The sequence below is a fragment of the Geospiza fortis genome, unplaced genomic scaffold (assembly GCF_000277835.1).
Source record: "Geospiza fortis unplaced genomic scaffold, GeoFor_1.0 scaffold166, whole genome shotgun sequence".
In the NCBI taxonomy this organism is placed as follows: domain Eukaryota; kingdom Metazoa; phylum Chordata; class Aves; order Passeriformes; family Thraupidae; genus Geospiza; species Geospiza fortis.
The window spans coordinates 10270748-10294653 of NW_005054310.1; the positions used below are offsets into that span (position 1 = coordinate 10270748).

The 23906-nt window shown below is 42.1% G+C and overlaps 1 protein-coding gene across 3 annotated transcripts in view; it reads left to right on the plus strand.

The window, feature by feature from the left end:
• Window positions 1-3558: 3558 nt before the first annotated feature.
• SLC38A1 (solute carrier family 38 member 1) overlaps window positions 3559-23906 on the plus strand; it is a 33621-nt gene continuing 13273 nt past the window's right edge. For 2 of the 3 annotated variants that reach the window (XR_004081565.1, XM_014312378.2), the window contains exons 1-9: window positions 3559-3773; window positions 11437-11512; window positions 12082-12197; window positions 17105-17178; window positions 18825-18917; window positions 19235-19316; window positions 20470-20552; window positions 21433-21491; window positions 22189-22308. Coding sequence is in view for 2 of the 3 variants with exons in the window: in XM_014312378.2 (XP_014167853.1) it covers window positions 3655-3773; window positions 11437-11512; window positions 12082-12197; window positions 17105-17178; window positions 18825-18917; window positions 19235-19316; window positions 20470-20552; window positions 21433-21491; window positions 22189-22308 (822 nt within the window). In the remaining variant the exon portion in view is untranslated. The remainder of the gene's footprint in view (window positions 3774-11436; window positions 11513-12081; window positions 12198-17104; window positions 17179-18824; window positions 18918-19234; window positions 19317-20469; window positions 20553-21432; window positions 21492-22188; window positions 22309-23906) is intronic. The other variant, XM_031055597.1, reaches the window with a different exon arrangement.

Sequence of the window (23906 nt, forward strand, 5' to 3'; positions counted from 1 at the left end):
GGAATAAAGCTCAGCCTAAGAACTCTTGCCAACATAGCATTGTTACTTGGATGTCTTTTAAGACATTTCTTGAATGAAAAGGCCGTAAAAGTACAAATATTACCCTGCTGCTTCCGTTAAAGCTCAGTATCAACATATGGTGAATTTTCATTAGTTGAAGCAATTTTGGGATTTTTTTCTCACAGCACTAGTGTCTTGTACACCTGAGGTGACAACTTGCTCAGCTGTTCCAGCGTTGAATCTTCTTTTGGGAGCAAAGCTATTGCAATTGCAGGGAACAGCTCAGTGTGACTGCAGACCCCTCCCATGGGCAAGGAGGCTGGCCTCCAGCAGCCCCAGGCTCAGCTATAGAGGCCCAGTGACAGGTCTGGAGTGGACGCTAGATTGGTAAGGAATTAAGCTAGTTGACATGATCCCACACCTTTTGGGATTTTAGATTTTATTTAGGCTCTGTGATTTGTCACATGGGTGAATTCAGAGTAGGTGATTTGGGGATCAAATTCATGTGACCACCTATACTCCATTGACTGTGGAGAGTGCCCAGAGTAATTAGCAGTAACAAAGGGTTTTCTCTGTATATCTCTAAGATAAAGTTATTGCAAAAATTTTGTGATTTGCATAGTGTTTTATTCCAGGTATCACACTTGTATCACCCTTTGTCTCTAAATCTTCAAGCGCTTCACAAACTGAGTGTTAGTGTCACTATTATCATCTTAATTTTATAGGTGGACATGCAGAGGACATGTTGGTTTTACTTTGCCAGAGATCTGTGATGAGTTCAGGCCATGACAATGAAAACTTCAGTTCCCAGCCCCACCACTCTCTCCTCACCCACATCATGTTTTGATGCTGAGATCAGGTTTTCTCATACTTGGCAGTGCTATGCATTATTTCATTCAAGATTTTTTTTGTTTGTTTGTTTTTGTTATGGTGGTTTTTTTAGTAAATCACTTACCCTAGCAAGAACCTGACACACATTTAGAGATGTGCCCACTGTCACGATGCTTCAGGAGCAACTTGTCTGTCTGAAACATGAAATCTGCTGAAATGATTGCTGGTGCTTCAGCTTGCTCTAAGATTTTGCCCTGTCCTATAGAATCATGGAAGGGTTTGTGTTGGAAAAAAGCTTCAAGATCACCTCGTTCCAACCCCTCTCCCATGGGCATGGACACGTTCCACTACACCAGGTTGTGCAAAGCCCTATCCAACCTGACCTTGAACAGCTCCAGAGATGGGGCATCCACAACTTCTCTGGGCAACCTGTTCCAGTGCCTCACCACCCTCACAGTGAAGAATTTCTTCCTAATATCTAACTTAAACCTGTCCTCTTTCAGTTTAAAGCCATTCCCCCTTGTCCTATCACTACATGCCCTTGTGAAGAGTCTTCATTCAATTAGTTTTCTGTAGAGGCAGGCTTTTGATTGAAACAGACAAAGCTTGTCATTTTTGTGCTGCAAAGATTCCTTGGGAATGAAGCAGGGAGCTGTGTTCCTGCCAGCCTGGTGCTGTAGTGTTTCAGGGACAGAGGGGCAGAGGGTGAAGCTGGAGCCACACGTCAGTGAGCTGTGCAGCTGCTCTCCAGTGCGCTGCTTACCTCACATTGCTGCTAATTTCAGCACCTGCTTTTGAAACACTTAATGGGGAATTTATTAAGCACAGGCAATGTCAAGGCAGTTCTGAAAATCCTCCTGGGCATCATGATGCGTAACGGTGCCCAAAGGAAAAGCTTCTCTGCTTGAATCTCAGCTGAACCTTTACACAGGCTTTAAAATGCCACGGGACCCAGATCCCGATACAGAGGTTGCTAGGTCTCTTCAGAAATTGTTTGTTTTAGGAACTCATGGTAACAGGAAACTTCAGAATTCAGTGGGCTTGGTCCTTGCCACCTCAGCAGTTACTCCTGTGGCTTTATCCTTTTATAAAAAGATTGTGCTTCTCTTCCAAAATAGGTAGACTATTATATCCCTGCAGCCTCTGGGAAGACTGTTCCAGAATGCTAAAGCCACCCTCTGCTTGCCAGTCTGCATTTATTTATCAGCAGCCTAAATCAATTTTTTTTTTTAAATATTTTATTGTGCCAACATTTTAATACCTGAGCAGTTTTCTCCTGGTATCTGTAGTGGAAATCTCTTTTGCAGAGGAGTTGAAAAGTACGCAGCTCACACACCCCAAACTCTACCCCTGCACCAGGCAGTGTTTGCCACTATAATCACATGCTTAGCTGCTCCTTCAGTTGAAGAGAAGGGATCCTGCTGTTAGCCTCTAGGGTAGCCTTTAAACTTGGTACCTGAACTTTGGACAGGATGGGCTCTTAAGAAATTGAAAATGGCGTTTCTGAGAAAGAATTTACAGGGAAAACACTGCTTCATTTGCAAAGCTATCTTCTGTGGTGGGGATGTGGTATAAAACAGAAGTACTGGCTTCTGTAAACTTAATTTGAAACAGGCAGATGTCATAACTGAACAAGTGAACTACATACTCCTGTCTCGCCTGGCAAGAGCCTGGGGATGCTCGTGCCTCTTGGGTTGCATGCAGTTCGATGGCTTTGAGGCAGCCCTGAGAGTTTTAAAATATCCCCGAATTAATCTGGTGTCTGAGGGTTCACCACGTACCCCAGGCTGAATAGCTGTTTGGCAATACTGCAGGAAATTCATTCACAAAATGGGAATTGAGAGAGTTGTGGTGCAGGAGCTTGTTTGTGAGTAACACGCTGTTGCCTCACTACCACGCTGGAGTTGTAGCTCAGCCGAGGGTGGTTGGACTCCAGAAAATATTGGTCTTTCAGTTGCTTTGCATTGCTAATGAGGAAGTATGTCACTGTAGCAGGCTTGTCTGATCTGCCTTTGGTGTTCCTCTCTGTGCTTTTATGGAACACATCTATCAGAAGAGAGATCACCTGGTCTCTAGATAATAACTGCTTGACACAAGGTATACATTGCTCTTTCTTTCTGAGATACATGAGCTTAGGGATTTTGGTTTTTTCTGTTTCTCTCCTTGTTCATAACAAGTTTAACCATCCAAAAATTTGAACAAAGCATCCACTGGACCTGTGCTTTCCCAAAAATCCTTAACAGGCTGGAATACATGTATTAGTAGAACAGAGTACTGGGATAACTCTATCCCTCTTTGTATCCCACTTAGCAACAGCATGGGCATGTATTTTATATTTTTAAGTAAGAATGAAGAACTTACAGAAGACAAACACCAGATATTGAATTGGGACAGACTTGGACAAGCAAATAGTTTTTATTCCTTAATTTGAGGTTAATCTTTTTTTCCTGAAACAAACAGGCTGGGTTTGCTCACAAGTTTAAAAAAAATAACTGTCTTCAGCAATAGATTGCAGGACAGGGTAAATGTGTAAGGTTAGTGAGGTTGACCTCATTAAGACATACAAGGTTACTACTGTTCTGCAATGTATTTAGATAATAACCTGAGGTCCATCTAACAGTACAAAACTGGTTGGTATGGATGTCCCTCCCGTGCAGGTTTCACTGGTTTCTCCTGGTGATATTGCCTGCTGGTATACATCTTGGATTTTTTCTTTTTGTTTTGCTTAGGTTGCTGACACTGTGGCTGCAGTTTACTCACGAGATACCAACCAAACACTAGTATTTGAAGATCCACTTGGATAGGCACAGCTCCTCACCCAGCATGCCTTTCAAAGCTGGATTAGAACTGACCGAATTGCAGAATATGACTGTCCCTGAAGATGATAACATCAGCAATGATTCAAATGATTTCACAGAGGTGGAAAATGGCCAGATAAATAGGTGAGTATTTTTCCACTGACGTTGCCTCTGCTAAGAAACACACTGTTTAAAAACAGCATTCTAATTTTCAGTATATATATCTTGAATTATTCATTACCAAGTCATGCTCCATTTGAAGATGTAATTTGAATTTCATACGTAACATCTGTTAGGCATAGGCTGCAATAGCAGATAAAGCAAACAGAGTAGCAATTTATTCATCATTTTGAATGTTTCAAATTAGTCTAATAAAATTCATAAACATATAATGCACCAAAAAGCCAAAATTTTTAGCTGTCTGCTTCCACACTGCAAAGAAGTAATAACAATATGATGGCATAATTTTGGGGAAGGCTCTTAGTTGACTTTTCATCTCTGGTATGACAATTTTAGCTTGTCTGGCCACCTCCATGTATCCAAGCTTCTGGAGAGTTACAGCTGGTGTGGCTGGCAGTAGTTGTAGTTCCAGTCTGTGTTTGCAATTTGACAAGATAAACTGGGCAGCAGTTTGCTCCCTTGAGGCAGAAGGTGGCAAGAAGATGGTAAAACTGTGTCTTACACCTAACTCGGATCAAGGGTAAAAAAATGCATCAATATTGGTGAAAGTTATTAGTTGCAATTATTATCAATACAATTATTAGGCTGTTGGCTTTTTCTATAAGCTTACAGTGATTTCTGAAGCTGCCTTTTCTCCAGAGAGCAGTTCTCCAGCCCTTCCTGCCAGCCTCCAACAGGTGCTGAGCCATCCAGTTTACAGCAAAGACCTGCTGACAGACCCTGTTTGTATTTTGTGAGCTGTAAAATAGGAAGCTCTGTTTTGATCAAACTTCCTGTTCAAATATTGCAAACCAAGGTGGAGCACAGGGCCAGTCAGTGCCTGCATAGGGATCCAGCCCTGCTGGGAAGCCTGTGCCAGCACATTGTTGTGATCCCTTCTGTGGGGCTGCCACCACCTGTTTTATGATCTTTAAAATCTTCTTCTCTTGCCTTTTCTTCCTGTTGGCAGTATCCTCTCCAGCTACGTGAGAATCTCACTTTCTAGCGTTAAAACGAAGTTCAGAGCTGTTTTTTCCCGGGCGAGGTTAGAGTCAGTTGTGAGACTCGCAACTGCATGGGCGGACAAGGATCTTGGTGACACGTGTGGGAATAAGCAGGGAGGGGAAGTCCTGGGGCGGGTGGTGCTGTGACCGCAGCGCAGCTGCGCTGATGAAGATTAGAGCTGGTCAGGAATTTTCTGATGCAACTGCTTTGATGGAAAGTGCCAAAATGAAACACAAACCACTTCTGTTAAAAAAAAAAAAAAAAAAAGCAAGAGAAAGACAAAAAACCCTCCAAGTTTGCCAAAACAAAACAGTTCCAGTATGAACCTGCTTGCTTTCCTGCTGGTTCATGTTGTAAGGAGAGGAGCTTAGGGGCTGACAGTGGTAAATTCACTCCCTGGAGGCTGTTGAAGATTTATATCCTTGAGACAAGGAGTGGCTATACCGGGCTGGCTGTGCCTCCCCAGCACTTTGGCTGATGCCATCAGTAACTGTTACGGGAAAAACCCTGCTGGCACTTCATTGTCAGTGAATGTTTATGGAGGGTGGGGAAGGAGCATGCTGTATGTGCCTGGTCCTCTGTGGTCACCATGTGCTCTGTGGGGTTAGGGCATAGGAAGTGTGGCAAGATCTAGGCTGGATCCAGACTGCCTGCAAAAGGAAGAAGAAAAGTGGAGTGACGAAAGAGGGTCAGAAACTCAGAGGCAGAATTTCTGATTACTGTTCTGGCTCTTGGGGCAGGTTAACATATTTCACCATTTTCTATTCCTTTCTGGAGAACTTGCTTCCTTTGCAGAATAAGGATTTATCATTTGGCTATAGGATATAGCCTATTATGGTTCCCTTATTCCTCTGCCCAGGCACTCATGGGACAGCTACTTTCATCCCATGCATGACTATTTTGCCCTGTATATCCCAGTTTGTTCATGTCCCCCTCCATGTCCAAACCAAGAGTTTCAAAGCAGTTTGCACTGACCAGAGCTTCCAGTGCAGCAGCAGGCTGGCACCAGTGCAGCCCTGCCAGCATGCCCTGGGGCTGAGGCTGTCACTGAGCCACCCACAGCTGCTGCCCTGTGCAAGCACCTCCATGCCATCCTGTGTGACGAGCAAGCAGGCATATCCTGCTCTGCGCCCGTGCATCCTGAAAGGATGTGGTTAGTCCCTTCCTATAGCTATTTTGGCAGACACCTTTTTTTCCATGCAGTAAGAGGTTAACAGGCGTGGGGAGCAGCACATTTTGTGCTGCCTGGCACGTGATGTGAGGCCTTGTAAAATGCCCAAGTCCATCAAAATCAGTGGGACTGTTTCTATTGATTTCACTTGAGCTTTAGATTAGATCTGTAGTTTTCAACCAACTTAGTTCTTTTATTGTTTCAACCTGTTTAATTTTGCACTGTGTATTTAATTTAATTATTTTTTTCTCTCAGGACGTAGTTTTTCAAGCTCAATGTAGAGCAACTTTTTAAGGGTGTTTTGGAGATGGTATGCCAGGCACAAGCTGATTCCAAAGCTGACTGTAAACTCCAAATATTTCTTGATCTTGGAAAAGAATCCTGTATGTTCCTTTGGCTTTCCAGCCTTCTCTGGGCCTAAATATATGTAGGGAAGGGATGTTGATTTGAAGAGGCTGTACTAAGAGGGCTTTTTCTTTGTATGCAGATGTTGAATGGGAATGTCTTCTGAAAATGTCAGTTCAGAGATTTGCATGAAAGCCAGACATGGATTTTGTGACTTTTAACTATGTCTCCTGGCTATAAACCTTGCCATCTCTGCACATAATTGTAAATCAGTATTTAGATAACCTACTCCTTGGCTATAACTATGACAATGCTCTCAAGAAACTGATGTCTGAATGCCTGTCTTGGTTTACAGCTGCTAGTAGGTTATCAGCACCCCTTGTTCAGTTAACAAGGTTGTTAGTAGGTATGCTAAGATCTGGTCCAAGTTTCATAGTGTAAGTCAGATCAAGCTTTCCTCTGCATTTCTTGTTCATACCTGCCCTGGAAATCTTTGCCACTTCTCAAGTTAGCATGCAGTTTAAGAAGCTGCCTAAGGATAAAGTTCTGTCATCTTGGCAAAACTAGCTTTCCCTAACAAATGTTTAAGGCATTATAAAATACCATTTTAATTTAATTATGTTTAAACGTATCTGAGATGGCTAAATGGTTTTTGGCTAACTCTGCTTAGGCGAAGTGGTTAGCTTGGGGGTATCACCTTAATCAAACATTTCTCATTGAAGTCCTTAAATAAATTAAATTTGGAAACCATAGTTAAACATCATCCTTTTAAACTGCTTTATCAATGAGGCTAAGTTTCTACTTTGCACTAAATCAAACCAGGAAAATAATTAGATTAAAATATTCTTTCCAGGCCAGCTGTGAGTCTTCATGCATCACAAGGATGAGCTCATTGTATCTTGGCCAGCATATTTCATTAATGTATCAGAAAAGTTTTGTATAGTCTTTTCATACTCAGCTATGATACAGGAAACACAACAGGAAAGCAGAAATACGTAAGAACAGGTTATGTCTTTCAGTGATGGGTAAAGCATCATTTGAAATGAAGACAACAAACAGTGCAAATGGATTTCATGCTTGTCAGGGGGTCTCAAGGCTTTGATGGCACAGACAGTCCTACAGTGCATTGCCACAGCACCTCTCACAGTTGGCCTCTGATCCTTGGGAGGGCTGGGAGAGGCGGTGTAAACAGGCGTTTCACTTAACTTGTGTCATATTCGTAAAGGTCAAAAATACAGCGTTCTGTGACAATGAATGGCTTGTTTTCTAAGCACGTCTATTAAGCAGAGCAGATGCATGGCACAGTTTAACTAGAAATTCCGGTACTCCAGCATATGTTTCCTTTCATATGCTCCAAGGGAGAAAAACCACCCTGAAATAAAAAAAAAAGTTTATAAAAAGCAATAACTTGATAAAATTTGTTTCTGCTGAATTCATTGGATTACCTTCCACTGTACTTTTTTTTTTCTTTTCATTTTATTTCATTTAAGATCAGTAATATTTTTCATTTGGGGAAAACTTGTCTGGCATATGGTATGGCCACACCAAGCGTTGTACCAAGGCAGACCTCGGCTCTGGACTTGCAGGTTAAGTTGCCTGCAACAGCAAATGCAGCAGAGGCAGAGCCCACATCCCCCTGGGCTGCATCGCTGCTGGGCTGTCTGGGCAAGCCGTCCTGGGGCTGGAAAGTCCCCCGTAAGAAAGCTGGGCTCAGTGCTATGTCCCTCATGGTTTGGGGTCCCAGTACCCTCATTCCCATGTCTGACTCTGCCCTCCTGTACACATCACATAGAAAAATGGAGAAAAGTGCACTGTGACGTGGGGTGGATGAGGAGCCTAGCTGGGCAACAAGCCAACTCCATTTTTACTTTAGAACTAACTCAGAAGAAAGTACTTTGGATCAATTTATCAAATCACACTAGTTCTCTCAAAGTCACATCCAGAAGGAAATAACATGTTTGCTGGCTGTGGAAGATACCAGCTTTGCAGAAGCTGTTTATTCTGTCAGAAGTATTCTAATGGAAAGTCCCGTGGTCACTTTTATATTCAAGCAATGTTACTCAAGTGTTGTCTTTATCCTGTATTAGTTTGTTAACAATAATTTTCATGGAAGTTTAATACCAGAAGACAATAATAATAGTGTGCACAAATTTGTTATTTTTGTAATTATTAAGGGGGAACTGGCTGCAGGGGGATGAGCAGAACTGGGGGGAGCAGACTAGTGACTTCTATCATAACGCTTGACAAAATCTAAAATGACACATGATCTCCATAAATGACAGAAGAAGGCAAAGTCTGCAGATGTTCCCAGCAGCAGCTACAAATCCAAAAGAGACAAAACTTTTCTCTGTGCTCCTGCCTGTACAAATTGCCTGCAGGGTGTTTCGAGAGAGAGCTGGAATGTCTTTTTCAAGCCGTTCACACTCTGCTGCCTGTGTTCAAGAGATGGGCTTTAAACAGACATGAAAGAGAAAAAGCACATGCTCTGAATCAGGTTGAGATTTTATTCCACGAGGATGAAATACCTACAAGGTGAGCTGTGGAAAGCTAATTTCAGATCAGTCTATCTTAGAAGTGGTTGCTTCTCACTTAATAAAATGGTGGGGGAGGTTCAACCATCAATTCCAGCTGTGTTAGAGCTGGTAAATCTGACATAATATCTATATTTTTCAGCAAATTAGTTGCTGAAGTTAGTATTTAAGAAATACAGGAGAAGCCTATAGTTCTTTTTTATTGATTTAAAAGAAGTCAAAACAGACCAATGGGCAGGAGGCAAAATTGCAAAAACCCGGCTAAAACACTACTTACATTTTGCCATCTATGCCTGGATTTAAGGCATAAACACAAAATGTTAAAGACACAAGGCCCAGTGTGTCAGCTGTGGAAGCCAAGTCAGCAGCATTTTAGCTGCATGATTTTGGCATAGCCTTAGAAGCTGTGCTAGCATACATATCACCAGTAATTAGGCTACAACTGGGGCAGTAGGGAAGTTTGCTCAAGCTCTGTCTTTACAAGTTCATGGGTTTATTACCAGTCTGAATACTGCTGGATGTAGTGAGATGATGCAAAGTTTTGAGTCACAGTTTGAACTATACATCCCTGGCCAGTAGATGTTTCCCACTGTGGGAAGGGACCAGCAGCACCGCTGTTTGTGTTCAGTGTTGTTTGTCTGCTTCAATTTAAGGAGAGCCAGCTTAATGTAGCTACAGCTAAAATGGGCTCTGACACTTGGTGACAGCCCCTGGTTAGGTATGTGATGTGTACCATGGCTGAGGCATTAGCCAGTGCAGACTAAGAACCATCTGTGGATTAGCAAAGATGCCAGGGACTTAATTGTGCATAACCCTTCAAAAGATGAAAAGCTGAAAGAATGCTTTATACAAACTAACATGTTTGCTGAAGAGAAGGTCTGTGAGAAAGTAACAGCACGTCCAAATCAGAAGCGTCATAAGTCTCAAGGATGCCAACACTGCCACAGAGGGACAGTAAGTTCCTAAATGTGGATACATCAAGGACACAGAACAAGCAAAGGGTAAAGAGAAAGAAAAGCTGTTTATTCTATGTTTCCCTGCACAGAAGTGTTTAATTTTGCAGTATGATGAATTCAGCATTGAGTTTTGAAAGACACACACATGAAAATCCAGTAGCCCAGAGCAGTGTACCAACAGAGCAAGTTGCCTGCTTCAGGACTGTCCAGCCAGCGATGGCATGTGTCACATCTTCCTCTTTTTAACTCCAGCCATACCAAACCGATGTGGCAGTGTTATGGGGTGTCTTTATGATGCTTGTATCCCCATTTGTTTAGCCCAGAAATAACTTCTGCATCTTTAAGGCTGGTTCTGAGAGAGAACGGATGAGAGAAGAAGTGTTCAGTTTGTTGTCAGAAACTGCACTTGCTCACCTGCATCCTTCTCCTGGACTGTGTTGTCTGCAGATGGACAGACCACAAGACAGAGCTCTCCTTTGCTTTTAGTTAGTTTTTAGCTTGTTGAGGCAGAGAAGTTCCCTGCACTGTGGTTTTTCTTTTTCTTGGACCTGTTTGAACTTGCTCTGGACTGAATGGCCAGGAGAGCACCGGCAGCTGCACCTGTGGCCCGCCAGGCTGGGCCTGGGCCACGGCATTTCCAGCCAAAGAGGTATTGATAACAGACTGGGGGAGCTGAGCTACAGCCCACAAAAAGGACTTTCTGAGTTTGTCATCTCTTCAGATTGGCAAGAGGTTTTATTGTTTAATATTGTTCATTTTCTGTGCTGGCGAATGTTTTGCCTGTTAAATAAACAGTTTTTTCCACTTTACTCCAAGGAAATATTTTCCTGAACCAGTTGGGGGAGGGCCCACTTGAATTTGCTTTCTAGAGGCACCCCTTTGGAGATTTTCTCCCAAATTTGCCTTACACCAGGACAAGCAGCTTAAGGTTTCAGTAGCAATGTAGGGTTTTGCAGTGCCACCTGACAGTCAGGGGACAGTTGGGATCTTTGGCAGAATGATGATGGCAGTAATTCATAGTTACAATTAAAGGTTTATTTTTTAGCAGGGTATTATGATTAATGTAGCACAGAATTTATGATTAGAATGGCACAGGATATAAACAAGCAGAATCAATGCAGTGCAATCTATAAGTAGCATTATACAGAATTTAGGGTGCAATTTGACTTACAGTTTCTAGTCAACTGGATGCTCAGCAGATAGGATCAGATCTTAATCTGTGGTTCCTTGTATCAGTACACAATCATAATCTCGACTCAAAAATCATGTAAAAGAATATGAGCCTCTCCCATAGTCCTTGGAGGATGCAGAGGACAGGGGTTTGTCTCTGGCCAGTGGCAGCTGCAGTCCCAAGTTCCCCACTTAGGACTTGTAACTGCTTGATTTTATCCTCAGTGCCCAGGATGCTGTTAAGCTTTCCTTTTCTGTGGACGGTCATCACCACTGCCTGCTGGGCCATGTGCCTGGGACCTTCCAGCCTGGCAAGGCAGGAAGTAATTGAGCTGGTGCCCAGGAGTCTTGAGGTTGATAGGGAGGGGAAGAAGAAGTCTGTTTGGTTTCTTGTTGTACTTGCTTCACAGGACTTTGTGTTCATATTTTCTTAAGCGCTTGCTGGAAATAAATCCTCTGACTTCTTTCAGCAAGTTTATTTCGGATCGAGAAAGCAGAAGAAGTCTCACAAACAGCCACCTGGAGAAGAAGAAATGTGATGAATATGTAAGTCTCTCTCACTGCTCTGCTCCCTGTCAAAAGGAGCTGCATGTTGTGTATATGAAAGGCCTTTAGACATTGTCTTCAGAAGTGCTGGGCACACACAACTATAACTGAATTCAATTTCCAGTAGGAACTGCCTGGGATCAGCACTTAAATAAAACCCCAAAACAAAAACCCCAAGCTTATTGCTTGGGTTGAGGCAAGGGAGTCCCTCTGGCTTCTGTTGGGCAGGAAGTTGTAGTGGTTCCTTATGGCTTTACCATATATGAATTACACATCCAGGATGTTTCTCAGGTGTAGTGGAAGATGGGGTTTAAAACTGAAAGTGCAGTATGAGCTGTGTGTTGCCTGTACCATTTAGGTCAGTTTACAAAACCTATTGGGCAGTGAGCAGCGTAGCTGTGACAGAGTTCAGTGATGCTTTCTCCTCTTTCAAACAATTTTTATTAAATCCTTTTCATAGCAGTAGTTACTTACATCTGATACATCACAAGACATGGGGTTTGAAGCAGGGGTGCATTTCCCTGCTCTGTTCCAAGCTGTTGCTGACACATCTGTCTTTATTTCTCCAGATCCCAGGAACTACTTCACTGGGAATGTCCGTCTTCAACCTTAGCAATGCAATTATGGGCAGTGGGATTTTGGGTCTTGCTTTTGCCTTGGCCAACACAGGAATTCTCCTTTTTCTGTAAGTATTCATGTGGTGAGTAGCTGATCTCCATGGAATTTCACTGTGTTTAAAGAATGCATGCACTGCCAGCAAGTGGAAGGATTTATAGTCCATGTGTAATCAAGTACAGCATTCAAACCTGAAAATATTAGTTACAAGTTTCAGACATCTTTTTTTCAGTCACATGCTTTTGTGGAAAAAAACACTACTTGGAGTGCTAGAGAAAATTAAGTCCATGTTATTTACTACAGACCTAGACAGGGATTTTTCCTGTGCTCTGCAAGCTACGTAGACATCAAAAATATTCTGTAGTAATAGCTGTAGTGAGTTAGCACCTAGTTCTTACTTCTGTCACAGGATTTCCAGAGCTTTCTTCAAAGCATGATGCAATAAACACTTTTTTTAAACCAAGAATATTTATTTCCTTTATATGTTACATATAATATTTTCATCTCACTCCCACAGTTTCTTTAATGAGAGTCCTTGAAAGCCAACATAAATATAGCCAAGATTTTAGTATAGAAAAGAACTGAGGTAGATTACTTAACTCCAGAAAAAAAAAAGTGGCTTGTTATAAAGGAGAATTTCATAGTTAAAAATGAAACAGCACCATTGAATGACTAAGACAGTGTTATTCTGGATCTCAGTATGAGGCGTTTCATTTTGAAAAGTGATTGTTAAGAAATCAGTTGGGAATTGTGTGCAGATTTCAATGATAAATGTTCATTGAGGGAGGAAATACAATAATTTACATTATTTGAGAACAATTCAACATAGCTATTGAGTTTACAGATTGCTCTAAAGAGATGTCATTTCTTGAATGTCAAATCTAAAAATATAGAACTTTTGTCATTTCTTAGGATTTTGGGAAATACATAATTTGAGCCTGGTATAAAGCAGAATAGATGGCCAAAGTGGTACATATAGCCATCTGCTCTGGAGTTTTGTGCCAGGATAGCTAGATCCATGCTGCTAGCTTAGAGTTTGCTGTGGCTGAGTAAAATCTAGGAGTAATCAAAGGAGTTAATCCATTTACTTTAAGAGTGTAGAAGGTCTCATTATTGTGCTGTCACTAAGCTAGGCTGGACAGTAATTTACATCTTTCATTAGCAAAGTGACAGAGTTTATTTTATTTTTGCTGCTTTTTTACCTAGTGCTTTAACCTGTGTGCAATATTCCACCCATGTTCCGTCTCTGAGTGTACAAACTGGTGGTTGCAATAACTGTGGTTCATGCCTTAGGCCTCTGTTTTTAGGTAGTCCTGAAAAGGCATCACTGTAAGGAGAGAAAAAGAAGTTGCATCTTTTCAGTCCTGTCACCTGATACAGGCTGATTAACAGGCTCTCAGCAGAGGAGCAGCCTCAATTTGTCCTTACTGCTTTAGTTTTTTATAATCCCATCCTCTTCTCATTCTTTCAGCAGTTTTCATGAGAGTTACACCCTTTGTTCTAAAGGATGTAAAAATGCAGTTTCTTTTAAGTGACATAGATTAGACAGGTGTCCTGAACACCAGAGAAACTTCTAGCAAGGTGTATTGGTGACTCGAGTAGTGAGTGTGTAGATCTGTACCAGCACATTGTACAAAAAGCTGCCAAACATGAATGTGGAGGTCTCATTCAGTAAATGACAGCATTGTTGTCTATAGAATTAACTGTGTATATTTAAAAGTGGATAATAGTTTTTGTTAGCTTTATGATGCCTTTAGATCTGTTGGCCTTGAGATAGAGCAGCCACCTGAGATCAAAGGAAGGACCTATCTGAGCAGGCTAGTAGAGCTTCCCTCTTTGAAGCCTGGAGATGCAGGATCCTGACATGGTGTCTGTAGTTAGGCTTGAAAGTTGAACTGCTTTAAATGTTCTGCTCTCATGCCATAATCTCAGCATTAAACCTAGTCCATTAGTGATAGATTTTTTCTTACATGATAATTCAGTCAATTTTTCCCGTAAGTGTATACTTCTGCTGTCATTGTCACAGGTATGTAATTTCTGCTTTGCAGGTGATTAAGAGTCCTAACAATACTTACACTGTTTTTTGCACATGAGAAAGATCTTAAATTCACTGCTTTTGAGTAGGACAGTTCTGGAAAGGTTCTATGTTGCTTTATCTAGTATTGGCATGCACCATCACTGAAAATTCTACAGATTCGGAAAAATGAAGGGAGCATTTTCAGCACTAACAAAGCAGACCCAGCCTGATTTCCACTCTCACAACTTTTGGGCTCCTGCAGTGTGAAGTGTGTACTGCCATGAACATCTGGATCAATTCAGATCCGATATCCTAAGCAGAAGGTGTGCAAAATAAACACATGGCAGTGACACATCTTATTTGCTTAACAGTGCCATAACAAAGCGTTATACTTCCTAGGCAAAATTACTGAGGGTGGGAACTCAGAGGAGCTTCATCCCAGTGTTATTGATAACTACTGCCCAGACCAAAAGAGAGCATCATTTCCAGTATGCAAAAGGAGACAAAACTTTGTTGTAGAAAGATAACAGAAAAAGTCTGGAAAGCTAGAGATGACCTGGACTACCTTGGGATGGCAGGAGCAGTTGTTTGTTGTGGTTTCATCCTGGAGAGCCAGGACCAAAGTGATGGATCATGTTGCGGAGAAATATGGGCTGGCCAAGCACAAGGTGTTTTCAACCTGCATTTAACCCAGCACTGCATGTGATCTGAAACACCTTGCTGAGGCAGAGGAGCTTGTTAGATTTGGAATAGTATGAGACTACAGCTGAAGTCTAACTTTGCAGCCACTTCTGCTGGGTGTGTCTGGAAGGGGCCAGGAAGCTGCAGTGTAACTCCTGCAGTGTTTTAGGGCAAGCTGGCAGACCTGCAGGGAGGCTGTACGAGACAAAACCCTCTGCTCTTCCATCCTCTGCACCTTTTGAGGGTTCAGAACTGCTCAGTGAAATAATTCTTGTGACTGCATAATCCTCACAGGTCTTCTAGCTCCAAAGCCTGGGACTTCACAGAGGGGAGGGACGGCACAGGTTTCAGTTCACCTGGTAAATGTGGCATCTGGGAGAAGACAGCAGAAGGCATCACAGAAGCACTTTGTTCTTCCCAACACTGTATCAGTTCCCTAGCCTAAACTGTTTATTCTTTTGGGGGAAGGTAACTTTTATATCTGCTGTTGGCTTCCGTAGCCACCAGCGCTTCTTTGAAAGCAGACAAAATAAAAAGTAGAGGAGTGCTTTTGAGACTGCAGTGCAAGCTCTCCTGCTTCTGTTTTGAATTTGTGCAGAGCGAGTGGCATGGACAGTTTCATTACTTTCCAAGGGGTGGTTCTGGCATGAATATTCCTGTCCATACCACAGTCCTAGGACAAACAAGTTTTTCATACAGTGCTAATGAAAATGCCAAGTGTCTGTAGGAACCCTGTGGGAGCTAAGGACAACAGATCAGATAAATACCTGGCTGCTTGGGAGTGTTATTTTTACCACTGCAAAGGCTCCATGAGCTCAGTGCCTGAAAAACAGAAGCTTTTAATATTAAGACAGGCTGGATGCTGGCATGCAGAGCTGTAGCCATTTGGGGCTGGGAGTGAGTCAGCCCCTGCAGCTGAGCACTGGGGCTGAGCGCCGTGCCTGTAGGCAGACAGGGGCGGAACGGCTCGGCAGGGAACACGGGCAGGAGCAGGGCTTAGCAAATCCATAAAAAATGGACCAGAGTGACCTCAGCTAGTACAATCTTCCTTTCCTTCTCCACCTTCTCAAGGAGAAACACCCTTCGGGCTGTACAAAGAGTGTGTTGTTATTGTCAACCATCATTCTTTGTTGGCGAAAGGACAGTTCCTCCTATCACCTCTTTATGTTTCTCCCTGTTCCTCTGGCCCCGAGAAACTAGTTGGTCATTATTTGGCACGAAAGTATTTCCAGTCTAAACTAATAAAAAAGTGGGGGGAGGAGACATCTCATTCTGTTCTTTCTATGTATTCTATGTATTGAAAAAGATGTGTTGCTGCCTATCTATGGCAGCAGTTTGTTTTCTCTTGAGTTTTAGTCGTGTTTTTCTCAGTGTCCGGAGGGTAGTTGTCATAATAAAGGGAGGGATTGCCAATGGATTGTCTGAATGCTCTTCACACACATCATGAAAACATCATCAGGTCTTTGTGTGTCAGAGTGTTGGAGGGGAAGGCACACATGGTGCTTGGATTAAAGACATTGAGCAATGAGAAAATGTGCTTTTATGCACTTGGCCCCCGGCTCTGACTAATTATCATTTGTGCTTGCAAGTTCCCTACACAAACAGTTTGGTCATTACTTCCTGCAATTCTTCTGTGTGAAGTTAAATTATGGATCATGTCAGACCAGGACTGACATCAGTGAGGCAACACGAATCTCTACCTGGACAAAGTACAAGCCTTTGGTTGCAGCCTTTATTCCCAAGGGAAGCCAGTCTAGCCTTAACTGCCCCCATCTTCCTCCTCCTCGGGCACTGTGAGGTACATAAAAAGCCATTTGGGCACTCCTTTGGTAGCATGTGAAACATGTCCTGGGAAAAGATGCTTCCATTTGGTATGGAAGTCCTTAAATGAAGGACTTTGCTTTAAATTTTCACTCTGCTTCCAGAAAATGAAAAAAATGTCTTAGAATGAATTTTGAGTGACATAACTGGCTTGTCTGTGCTCTGATAAATCTTCATTCCTATCTGATAAAACATCTTTATTCTTGCTTTTTTCAGTATGAGGAGATGTAACTCTGCTGGTCAGCTGTCCTATTTGGTTGTATCCCTCTACATGCAGAGTATTCTACCTCCGTGGTGGAACTGCAAGCAGGATGTGAATCACATGTATTTCAGGGCTTATTGCATTGTTAGGAGAATAAAAAATTATCTCAGAGTCAATAGGAACGTGACCTGACATGAAATACTGCAATGTCAGACCTCATCTCATATGGTAAACTTTATTTTCCATTCTTTTTTAGGCTGCTTTTGGTTTCGGTCACGCTGCTGTCTATTTATTCAATACATCTCCTGTTGGTGTGTTCAAAGGAAACAGGTAATTTAAGATGCTACACCATTCAGTAGAATGTAAGAATCAAGAGGTGACAAGTGTTCAAATGAGGCCAGGTGCTTTGTGTAAGATGGGGAGTTTCTATCCCTTTGCTGACGAAATAGGAAGGCCTGATACACTTTGAGTCAGAAGCCTAGAATTAACAAGAATTTGAAGAATTTATGGAATGGCAATGGAGAACAACATCACTGTAAAGAGAAATGCTTGTGACAAAGAATGAATTCTGCTGCCCAGAAATGTTATCTTCAGTGAGCTAGAAGGAACAGCCCATATAGTTTCTTTGCATTGCAAATCAAATTGCAAATGAAATGTATTACATCTTTGCCTTTGGTCGTACTTACCTGGAAATACAGTTTGTCCTTAGTGGTTAGTGTGAAACTCCTGATAATCTTTGCGGTGGAGTTTTCTTAGAATAAAATAAAAGGGAACAGTTCCTTCACAGAGAGAAGTGTAACTGTAACACAGATACACTATCTCAACACAGAAATTAGAAGTTGTATTATGTCAAAATGACACTGTGTTGTGAAGTCCAAGAGCCTCTTTCCTTGTTGACAATGTCTAAGTCATATTTAAAAAATAATCTGTGCATAAGAATACTGTAATATTTAAATATGCAATTTGGACACACTTGATTACTGTTATAGTACGTATGATGTCAGCAACTGCCTATTTCAACTAGGTACAGCTTCCTCAATGTGGATACATTTGTGTCCCATTACTCCCAAAATCCAAGTCCTGTTTTCTATGTTGCTGGTACATTTAAGCTCAGACTTACTTTTTACACAAACTTTAAAGCAGAAATGTCAGCTGTAAGGTAATATAGAGAAAACCAGATAATGGATTAATTTTAAAAATGTATCCCAAAAATCATCTGCCCAGTATAACATCTGCAGTATTTCTCTTTCTGTTCCTATGTATCTCATCATCTTCACAATGCCCACTACTCTTTTTATCAGCCTACATCACAGACAAGTAAAAAAAAATAAAATTTAACATAAACGCAAACCAATTAATAGAGGAGTTTCACAAGCTTGACAGATATTTGAAAAGAAATTTTAGTTATCTTTTACACCTTTGCCTGCTTTACCGAAAACATACAACACTGAGAATTCACAAGTTGAGGCTTTGTCATTAGAAGCCATAAATGATCCTCTAAACCAGTGGCTGTCCTCATTTGATCATTCAGTCGAGGCAAGCAGAACTGCAGAATGGCAGTAGTGTGTGTCCAGGCTGCCTGGGCTGACTTGTGGATCCTGCTATGCTGGGTTTCTTCTGGAGAGGAGCCTTTCTACAGTACTCTCATGGCAAGTGCAAAACTTAATATGCTGGGATGAGGATACAGGAACTTAACATGTCACTTTGGGTATAGACAGACTCATTGAAAGTGTGTAATACTCTCTTTAAGAGCTTCCATTTCAGAAGTGACTGGTAGCCAACAATAACATATCTAGAAGTCAGGAAAATATACCTACATAATTTTCAGCCCTAGAAATTACAAGGGAGCTCCCTGTTTACTTGCAAATGGCAGGTTTGGCTGCATAGATAGGTGCTTGGCTGAAAAGGAATTGTAAATGCTTTGACTCAACAGCTTTCAGTAGTGTGTTTGTTACCTTTCTCTTCTTCTCATGCAGGCTGCATGGTGTATGAAAAGCTTGGTGAGCAGATCTTTGGTACCCCAGGGAAAATGATTGTCTTTGGATCTACATCTCTTCAGAATATTGGAGGTAAAGGAAATAAGGAATATTAAAAAACAAACGCCAGGAATATCTCAATAATTTTACAGCTGCAAACAAGTCAGGTTCCTTCTCTCCATGACATCCAGGGACCTTCATGCTCTTCAATATAGTTTTGGCTATCATCTTGCATGCAGCCCTTTGAAAATACTGCATTACTGAGTGATCAGTAATTTACAGTCATTCATAGTTTGGGGTTTTCTATCATCAGACACTGATGTGGGAGGGAGAAGGTTAAGGATGCTTCTTGGTATTTGTTCCACAAACTATTTTACCCGTTTTCTAAAATTATCTTATTCTTCCTCCAGCAATGTTGAGCTATCTCTTCATAGTCAAAAATGAGCTGCCTTCTGCCATAAAGTTTCTAATGGGAAAAGAAGAAACTTTTTCGTAAGTTGAATTAGTTCTGATACTTAGACTGTAGAATTTAACATTGTATAGTAAAGTTTAAGCATATGTTTACAAAAGCTCTGAAGTATTGGATACCCTTTAGGTTTGTCAAAGTAGATTTTCAGAGGAATATCTCAGGGGGTTAGTAAAAGACAAATTTGGGAAGGAGACGATGGATAGGGAATGAAACTTTAGCTACCCTTTTTGCATACCAGCTTTTCATGAAGAATTTTGTTATATACAAAACTCTTATCATAGAATCCAATATTTTACAGTGTTAGGCAACACTTGAAATATTGGGGACAATGCAAGTTAAAGATATTATGTGTTTCCATGAGTTCTCAGTCTCTTACATGATTTTGCCCCTGAAACAAGGTCCACAGAGTGAAATTCTTTGCTACTAGCATATGACCACTGCAGAATATTTATATAAATAAGATTTCTGCCCCTTATCTCTCTTTGGCATTTGCCAGCTACTTTAGTAGAGGGGTAGCATTTTTTTAATACCAGTTAATACCCCTTGCACTGGATTATATGGTGTGCTGCAGTGTAGTAGAAGGTCGTTGAGATTCCATTCTTAGACCTTCCTAGTATACTGGACCAAGCAATGGAAATAGGTCATACAGAACATCACTAACACTGCCCCTTCTCCTCTTTCTTTACAGTAGGATGCAAAGCACTTTGGTAGAGGACATGCAGACTTGGGCTAGCTAGTGCATCCCAGCCTGCTGGAGCCTGGTTTGCTGCTCCAGCCCCATGCCTGGGTGGTTTGGCAAATGACTTGTGGTGGCCCCCCAGCCCCACTGTGCTCTCTGGCCCACTGTGTGATCTTTCATTGTCGTGGCAGGGTGGCTTGTGTCAGGTTACAGAGGTGGTGGTTCTGCCTCTCAGACCCACACACCGATCTCCATGGTAGGGTGGTACTTTGGTGACTCTGGAAATCTTCCCTACCTGAATCAGAGCAGTGCCATGGATACCTAATGAGTCTACAAAGCCAAGATGTGATCCTTTCTCTCCTTTTTTAGGAACTTGTAGGGTAAGGAGACCAAAGATAGTTCTGTAAGTATAGCAATCAAAGAGGATGACTGAGTGAGGAAAACCAGAAAATGTTTAGGAAGTGCTCATAGTATGGTTTTTTAAATGTTTTATACAGGGAATGGTACGTGGATGGGCGGATTCTTGTTGTCGCAGTGACGCTTTGCATAATCCTCCCTTTATGTCTCCTGAAGAACTTAGGTAAGATGAAAATGCCATCATGAGAATCAAAAAGAGGAACCCAAATGTTGTGCCACTGACAATTCAACTATAATAAGAAAAATATGCTCTCATTGTTATCTAAGCAGCCTCCCTGATCCAGAAATAATCTGTGTTCTGAGCATTTTGAAACAAGTAGGCCTAAATTAGTGATTGACCTCAGTATTAACCAGCTTTATCCACACAATTGTGGAAATTGATTTTACAAATTATAGTTAAGAGGGTCTTCATTTCATAAGGTAATTCGGTTTTATGTGAGGCCCATAAAAACAAGTTCACAACTGGTGCGATTACAAAAATGGTACTTTTCTATCTGCATGAAAATTTTTACTGGTGAGGTTAATTGGAAGTACTGGATTTTGAAGTAAGATATGTACAGAGAATTGCATTTTCAGATGTGTTTGAATCCAACTGCAATGCCAGTAGGTACACAGTGTATTTTTTAAAAACCATGCTGGTAACATTTGGCACCAAAGTCCATTTGGGATCTTCTTTTTTGAGACAAAAACCCAAACTCAGGTCCCCAAACTCAGGGAACCTGAGTCATATTCCGATTGCAATTGCACACTTTCAGGTTTTTTTCAATTATCACAGCCTCTTTTAAAAGTAAAGTTAGTTAAACTGTGGTAAAGGTGACCCTGAGGAAGTCACAACAGGTCAGAGCAAGGCTTAGGCTTGCCCAAACGCTAGGAGACTTGAAAGACTTTGGGAGACTCCCACACCAACAGGACATGCTCTTGTTCACAGCACATATTAAATGTTTAATACATTTGAATTTTTCATGCAGAAGCAAAAAGCAGTAAAAACAAAGATAAGACTAATAAAATTATTCTGTATGAGACTTGCTCTTAATTTCTTTCAGGATACCTTGGCTATACCAGTGGATTTTCATTAAGCTGCATGGTATTTTTCCTGGTAGTGGTAAGTTCAGCTTGCTTTCTTTGTTGGATGAATCACTTGGAATCAGAATTGTTAAGGTGTCGGCGATGAAGAGACTGGAAAAGTCCAACTGTCAACCAAGCACCTTATTCACCATTAAACTATGCCCTCAAGTGAAACATCCACTTGTGTGTTTTTGAACACTTGTAGGGATAGTGACTCCACCAGTTCCCTGGGCAGTCTTTCCAATGCTTCACAACCATTTCCATTTAAAAAAACAATTCTTAATGTTCAGTTTGAATGCCCCTTGGTGCAACTTAAGGTCATTTCTTCTCGTCCCATCACTTGTTACCTGGAAGAAGAGGCTGAGCTGGCTACAGCCTCCTATCAAGCAATTGTAGAGAGTAATAAGGTCCCTGCTCAGCCTCTTTTTCTCCAGGCTAAACATCCCCAGCTTCCTCAGCAGCTCCTCTTATGGCTCACTCTTGGCCCTTTACCAGCTCTGTTGCCCTTCTCTGGATATGCTGTGGCACCTCAATGTCCTTCTTGTAGTGACAGGCCCAGAACTGGAATCAGCACTCAGGGGAAAGCCTCACCAGTGCTGGGCACACTTCCCTAGTCCTGCTGGCCATGATATTGCTGATGCAGGTCAGGATGCCCACAATTCCACTGATATTTAAATTCTAATTTGCTTTTCATTATTATTTTAGCAATTAGCTATCTTCTCCTCTTATTCTAGGTTATTTACAAGAAGTTTCAAATTCCCTGTGATGGACAAGGGCTAAATGCAACATCATCTATCCTATCAAATAGCTCAGAACATATGTGTAAGCCAAAGTATGTTATCTTTAATTCCAAGGTATGTTTCTTTTTATAATACTTACTTTTAATTCACATAATATATGCACCTACACCCCATATTCTTATTCTGATCAGCGCCACAAAGGGCCTGATTCTCCGTGGTTCCACTTGTGATCCCATGGTTAATGCACAAGGGGTGTCCTTGCCCAGTCTTACAGAGATGCCATGGTGAATGTGTCTCCTTGCAGTCTTGTCCTGCCCTGGCAGTAGATGTGTTAAGGCTACGAGCCCAAGCTACCACTGGACAATAACTGCTCTCTCCAGGAGATTTTTCCTTTCCACTGCTGCTTACTATCCATGCTGCAACTGTGCCTTTAGGCTGTTGCTCAGTGGAGACTGAGTAGGCCACATCTGCCTCCAAAGCCCATACCCTCTGTCCTTCTGCACACAAACCACTTCTTTGTAACAGGGCACACATTTCTGTAGCCATGCGGTGAACTGGATTGTGAAAAGGATATGGTTGAAAGATAATCCAGCAAAAATCTGGTTGCCTTTCAGCTGGATGCTTCCCTCCATCACCACACAGCTGCAGAAAAGTCAGTCTAAGAGAATGTGAGAGGGCAGCTGTCTCTACCTGTAGGAGCAGGAGGATGGCTCCTGTCAGCTGTGCTGGGATGCAGTGTTCCCAGTGAAACAGCACCTTATCCATCAGGGCATGGTCCTCAGGGCCTTAGTCGCTTTCATAGGGAATGCACGTTTATAGCAGAGGTGTGCAAAATGTATTTTTTAAAATTTAACCCAGCAGCTTCAGTTGAAAAAGCCAAGTGAAGCACTTTTCTTTGGGTGGGGGTAACCATCACCCCAGATCCATCATGATGAACCAAGAATTAGTTAACTTGTTGTGCCATGGCAGCTTAGGTGTAGGTATATTTCAGAAAACTTTGAAGGGTAGTCTTCTTCTTCAGTGAGTGTCAGCATTTGCCTCAGAGCCAATGGAGGCACCTTGGAAGGATCAGTCATCTGAATTAGGAGCTGAACTCCAGAGGCTTGCCCTCTGGGCCAACAACTTGCCAGTCATTTTAGCAACTTCAGTGTGTGAGAGGAGAGACAGGACAGTTTCACAGAACAGAAGGACAACTGAGGTTGGCAGAGACCTGGAGATCACCTGGTCAAACCTCTGTGCTGAGGCAGAGCCACCCAGCACTGTGTCCAGTCCACTTCTGAATATCCCTACAGATGGAGACACCACAACAGTACTGTGCTGTGAGTGGGGAGAGGTGGCAAAGGCCTGGGCAAGGAAGGACCTCCGGAGAGCAACCAGCACATTTACTGAATCTGTTAGGCCTGGGGTGCACCATAGGATGTCTTGTGTGGGAACAGGATGCCTGTGACCAGCACAAGCAGATCTCAGAGGGCAGGACAGAGCTGCATGTAGAATAGACTCATGTTGTCCTTAGAGGAGGACCTGTAATTGCCTATAGTTTCAGGTATGTGACCTCTGCTCATACCTGTTCCCTCAGGAGAATGGAAGTGCCTGAGCACTGATACCATTTTTGAAGTTTGGCTGAGGACTGAAACCCACCCAAGTTGTTAGTGGAGAAGGGGCTGAGGTCCCACTTGGAGGCCTCCTGCCCTTTCTGGTGACATAATGGTCTT